The 6,000-nt window shown below is 38.1% G+C and overlaps 1 protein-coding gene across 2 annotated transcripts in view; it reads left to right on the top strand.

Moving 5' to 3' along the window:
• The window catches only part of tspan9a (tetraspanin 9a), a 241,296-nt gene that overhangs the window by 116,345 nt on the left and 118,951 nt on the right, over nucleotides 1–6,000 (top strand). The window contains exon 4 of one of the 2 annotated variants that reach the window (XM_067390090.1): nucleotides 71–136. The exons of the other annotated variant lie outside the window; for it this stretch is intronic. Within the exon in view, the coding sequence (XP_067246191.1) occupies nucleotides 112–136 (25 nt within the window). The 5' untranslated portion in view covers nucleotides 71–111. The remainder of the gene's footprint in view (nucleotides 1–70; nucleotides 137–6,000) is intronic. 2 annotated transcript variants of the gene reach the window in all.

The following is a 6,000-nucleotide window of genomic DNA, read 5'->3' as shown; positions in this document are numbered from 1 at the left end:
GCCTGTCACTCAAACATCAAAGAACATGTCACATTGAACAGATGAAACTAAAGTGCTTTTCTTCATGCAGGTGAATAAAGACAATGGCGCAGCGTCTAAAGATAATTTCCGATGGCTGACATCACAGGATTTACCGGTATTTTGCTGCTGATTTTTGAATGGTCTCTTACTTGTAAAAAGGGTACAGGGTACCGGTTCTGGTAACTTTACGATAATTTACCGGGATTGCCGTGTGAAAGGTGCTGTTGATGGGTGGAGTTAGTGTAAATAGCATCTGCCAATAAGGCGGACCATTACATAGACATCTTTTTTTTTTTTCTTTTTTTTTTTTAAGATTATTATATGAATCATTTTCAGGCAATGAATATTCGGTCTGTTTATTTCACTCTTTGTTTAGATTATAATAGTTTTAAACAATTTGTATTTTGAAAATGGATTTTCATAGGGACTAAGGAGGAAAAAAAAACGAATCTACATAAAGCACCCTGTAGTTCAAAAATTGTATCCCTTAAAGGTCCCGTTTTTCGTGATCCCATGTTTCAAACTTTAGTTAGTGTGTAATGTTGTTGTTAGAGTATAAATGAAATCTGTAAAATTTTAAAGCTCAAACTTCAATGCCAAGCGAGATATTTTATTTAACAGAAGTCGCCTACATCGAACGGCCAGTTTGGACTACATCCCTCTACTTCCTTCTTTAATGACGTCTCCAAAACTAACCACCGGCCACAGGAATACACAAGAGTTGTGTTTGTAGAGTGTGTTTGTCGCCATGTCGTCGAAACGCTGTTATTTTCATCGCGCAGTCCAATCTCCAGGTCTGATTCCGGCTCAGATTGATAGGGTAAAATTAAAGACATGTTTACAATAACACTGAGCGCATGCATCTCCACCTTATGGTAAGAGGCGTGACCTTTCCGGGCAAGATGCGCTAAACTGCTGTCGAATCACAACACAGGAACCGCTGGCACAATCAGAACTCGTTATGTATTTCTGAAGGAGGGACTTCATAGAACAAGGAAGTCATCAGCCCGTTTTTATGACAGTGGAAACAGCGGTATACAGATAAGTAAATTATGTGAAAAATACTGTGTTTTTTTACATGCGAAACATGAACACATGTTATATTGCACACTATAAACACAATCAAAGCTTCAAAAAAACACGAAAAACGGGACCTTTAAAACTCATCTTTGATCACCAAAATGACATATTTAAACGTTTTTTTCCCGTGAAAAAAAATTTCTTCATGCCTTAGAATAGCTTGAATGTAACTCTACACCCTTGCCTCATTTAATATACACAGATCAATGAATATACAAATGAATCCACTCACTCACCCCAGCTCAGAGATCCACTTGGTCAACTTACGAGGTAAACGTTGCACAATGTTATCGCTCTTTACAACATCGGACACATAACTGTAATTAATATGAGTAGTCACTATGTTATCAAAGAGCTAATAATGTGCTGCTAATGTTACACAAACCATGTTCCGGTTCATCATCTTGGAGTCAGACAGCTGCCTTCTAACAATCAGTATCCTTACAAATGCTTTGAACAACTCAGAACGTTAGTGGAGAAAGGCATATAATTCATCATAACATGATACACCCGCCATATTGCTAAATCTACACAATTTTTCATATCATCAGAAAAACATACTGGGATAACCTGGCTTCTCCCAAGACTCCACTGTTAGTTTGCTGTTAATGATATGCTAAAGCCCACCGGCTAGTTGACTTGAACAAGGTAGTTTGTGACGTCACAGACACCAGCGATTTCAAACCATGAGTTTGACTGTCTGTTTTTTCACTACAGTCTTAGGAAGAAAATATTCAGCAATGGTGTTGACATATGAATTTGCACATGGTTTGTCTTAAAGCATATTAAAATTTCCACATAGACATAAATAATATTTAAAAACTTGATTGTCACCACAGGGGGTCTTTAAAACCTGAAAAATACTGTAAATAATAAAAAACAAAATCATGGAACAGGGAGAAAAAAAAAAGATTTTAATCTGATCTTCATAGGTTTTCTAAAAAAAAAATAATAATAATAATAATAATAATCTGTTCAATGTCCCAGGGGTTGATTCTTAATAAAGTTCCCAAGGTTGAAGAAACACTCATATATACTTTCAAACAACAATATTTCTTGTTGTACATTCAGTCTAGCTAAATTAAGACTACAGCCATCTCTTCCATTTATCTTGGGACCTCGAAATGCGGTGCCCTTACGAAAGTAAACACACAGCATATTGCACAGCACTGTGCCCTGTTTATCCAACAAACAATTAAGCAGTAACATGAGCACTGAGTTTACATCTTTGTTTTCCCAGAGGCTCAGCTCTGGTATTATGGCAAGGGCTCCAGTGTCTCTCAGCACTTGTATACAGCATCATTGCTGCTGTGGTTGCATCGCTTTGGATGGATTTGGCCGTAACCTACTCACTCATTGTTCTGATTGTCGTGTAAATGTCTGTGTGCATCTGCACCTCCTGCTTCTTAAATCTCAGAGAGATTTTTTTTGCCAAGATGTCATGTCAAGACTGGCTTTCTGTCACACATTCTGTCTGCCATTCTCACACTTTTCCTCTTTTTCTACCTAGCTTCAGATGGCACACCCTTGGACCTCCCACAGTTTGTTAACTGGCCACACAAAATAGACAAGATATGGCTGTAACTGCAGCTTCTGATGTGGCTGGCTGGCTTTATGAAACTTCATGTTTACAAGGTTGATAGAGTGAAATGTTTTAGGGAAGAAACAATCATTGGATTTGCCATAGTTTCCAAGGACTTGCATCAGATCTTTCAAATATTTTTTTAGGCACATAGCAGCAGGTAAACTATTGTGCTATATGTCTTGTGTTTTCTGTGCAGCTTGCTGCGGATAAATATTGCAGTTGAATTATTTGATTTTTTTTTTCCCAAAGAGTATCTATTATTGTATTATCAACTTATTTATGTTGTAATATCAATATTCAAATAAACCAAACCCTCCCTATCTTGGACCTTCCTCCAAAGCATTTGGAGGCACACCACAGTTGTCCTCTCCCAGAAAAGATGCTCTACTCTGGGTCAAAGCCCTGAGGTAGAAGGTAGATGGTATGATCCTTGTCTTATTACATGCTGAGAGCCTCCTTCCTCCAAGTAAGCTCCTTTGAGCCCTATTGTCTCCCTGCAACAGCTGCTCTTGACAAAGCCAATAAATCACTGCCTTAATGTGAGATTCTGAGGACTGCGCTCGCTCCAGCAGTGTGAGAACTCACCTCATCTCTCTCATCACCTATAGAGCAGAACGGCATTCCTGACCCCCCCACGTCTCTGCTTAGTTTGATGTCATAGTGCATTGTGTAATTTTTTACTGTAAGCTTATCTTGATGTCACAGTGTTACAGTTGTTGGGCTGAATTGCTACACTTGCCTTTCATTTGTCATTTTTTGTCAGGTTTAATTGTCACTGCTTTGGCGAGGAGATGCATGAAAGATGTCTTGTTCACACGTCAAGGTTTGTTTTAGGAAAGGAACATGTTTTTAGGAATCTAACTGAAATCCCAGAGGACTTTTTTTTTTTTTTTCTAGAAAAAATTATTTATGAAAAGTAAAAAGAAATATATAAGATACTTCTGAAACCATTTTTTTTTTTAGTTTTTGCTGTAGTTTTGAATTTATTTATTGCTTTTTTACTCTATTTTAAAGCTCACAAAACTTAAATAAAACAGTTTTGATAGACCATTAAGTAAAACTCTTTTCTCATGTTTATCTCCAATTTTTAACAATCTCCAACCAATTTATAGCTTAGAAGTTGCACTTTCATAGTTTGAGACTTTTTGGTTCTCAGAAATGTTCATATGTATCAGTTTTGAGATGTTTCTTCTATAATTGCTTAGGAGAATAGACACCCTTCTTTTCTTGACATCTCTAGAGGAAATTTTTAATGCTCAGAGGTCATTTTTTATAGTTTGAGAATTATGTGTGGTTCTCATGAATGTAATAATTATCAGCTTTTTTCTTGGATGTGTCTCTCTCAGATGTTTTTTAGAACTCAATAGACACAAACTAGAAGATTGTTGATGCACATTGAAGTGCAAAACATGTATAGCTGTAAAATAAATGTGTTTTTTTTTGTGTAAAAATGTGTGGAATTTGAGAAATGTTGAAGTTTATATTGAAATAATTGGCTTTTGATTACGGACGGTGTCTTGGTAAATTCTAGCACAGTTTGAGACATTGTTGAGAAACTTTTGGAAACTCTAGGGCAGGGGTGGGCAGCTCTGGCTACGTTCACACTGCGAGCCTTAACGCTCAATTCTGATTTTTGCTCAGATCTAATTTTTTTGTATAGCTGTTCACATTGTTGTTTTAAATGTGATCATGGTTCTGAACTGACCTGCATGTGCAAAAGAACGATACAAATGGGGTTGCCAGGTATTTACCTCAAAATCCACTCAATTGCTTCTCAAAACCAACTAGCCCAATCCTGTTCTGTGAGGTGTCCCGGTAAAATTCGTATTCCGGGGGTTTAATATCACGTTAGTGCGGTTGCTTCAACCCACGGAGTTGCACAACAACCCGCAGCAACAGTGAAAAAGTAACCCAATTCTGTGGGAAAATCACAGACTTGGCAACACACACAGCACGCTGTCTTATGGAAGTAAACACGGAGGGCAAGTAAGCGATTACGCGTACTTATAGTGTGTTCTGCCAAGGAAGCCAGCGAAATTATGCTTAAGCAATATGAATAATAAAGACAATGATGTGACAAAGGAGAGCTGACTTTTATGATACAAGCCCTCATGCTTTGCTTGCATTATAGAGCTGTCTCTGTACTACTTACGAACTCTGACACATCACTGCCCTTCTACTGACTACCTTTCACAACTGTCTTGATAACGTTGGGTATGTAAATTCTTTAAATAGACTCCCATGAGCGCAGAATCGTGACGAATGCTGATCTCGAGTGACATAAAAATCACATGAATTCCGAAATGACTCTTCATACTGCGGTCGCATTACAAAACATCTGACCTGTATCGGATTTAGTACCACATATGCAAGTGGCACAAATCGGAATTGAAAAGATCATATTCCATGTGGCTTGTACTGTTCACACTGTCATGAAGATTTGGGCCACATTTACCTGCAGTGTGAACGTAGCGCCTGGCCCTTGAGATCCATTTTCCTGCAACGTTTAGCTCCAACCCTGATCAAACTCAACTGCCTGTAGCTTTCTAGTGATCCTGAAGACCTTGATTTGCTTGTTCAGGTGTGCTTGATTAGGGTTGGAGCTAAACTTTGCAGGAAAATGGATCTCGAGGGCCAGAGTTACCCCCCTCACCCCCTTGTTCTAGAAGAGACTTGAGAGATTACTGGATTTTTAAGAAATCTGAAAAGCAGCATTTTCTCTCCAATTAATATTATTTCTGCCTCAAGCCCGGGATACAGTGCGTAATTTTAGCAATCCTATAAGATCATTATAAATCACACTGTGCGACATGGATCTATTAAACTTGGGTACGACAAGCCTGTAGACTGTATGATGATGACACCTATTGACTTGTGGGCTACAATGAATGTTTCTAAAGAAGAATAAAATATCATCAGCATGTGCTAGTGGTAAACAAAAAGACCATAATGAATCACACTTTGGCAGATGTAGTTTTTATGTGTGCTGAAAAAAAGGAAGCAGCAAAAGAAGGGAAAAGAGCTTGAGGTGAGTAGTTTTAAGTTTTAGTGCCATGTCACGTTGATTTCATGTCGCATTTTCATTGGCTGGTCAGTAGATGTAGATCGTAGCAGCAAACACACTATGCATTGATCATTCTGAATTTATGACACTGTCAGAAAATGATCGTAAGCTATCTTTGGTAGCAAGACTGGGAAAATGGCCGCCTTTGAACCTCTCTCACTGTACGACATAAGACCACCGATTAAGAGCAACGATCACAGAAATCGCCACGATTGTTTCACAATGGCAATCTTTCATTTGATACAGCCAA

This window comes from Chanodichthys erythropterus, chromosome 7, assembly GCF_024489055.1.
Source record: "Chanodichthys erythropterus isolate Z2021 chromosome 7, ASM2448905v1, whole genome shotgun sequence".
Lineage (NCBI taxonomy): Eukaryota > Metazoa > Chordata > Actinopteri > Cypriniformes > Xenocyprididae > Chanodichthys > Chanodichthys erythropterus.
Note: the sequence above shows the minus strand (reverse complement) of the source record. Positions and strands in the feature narration are given on the sequence as shown.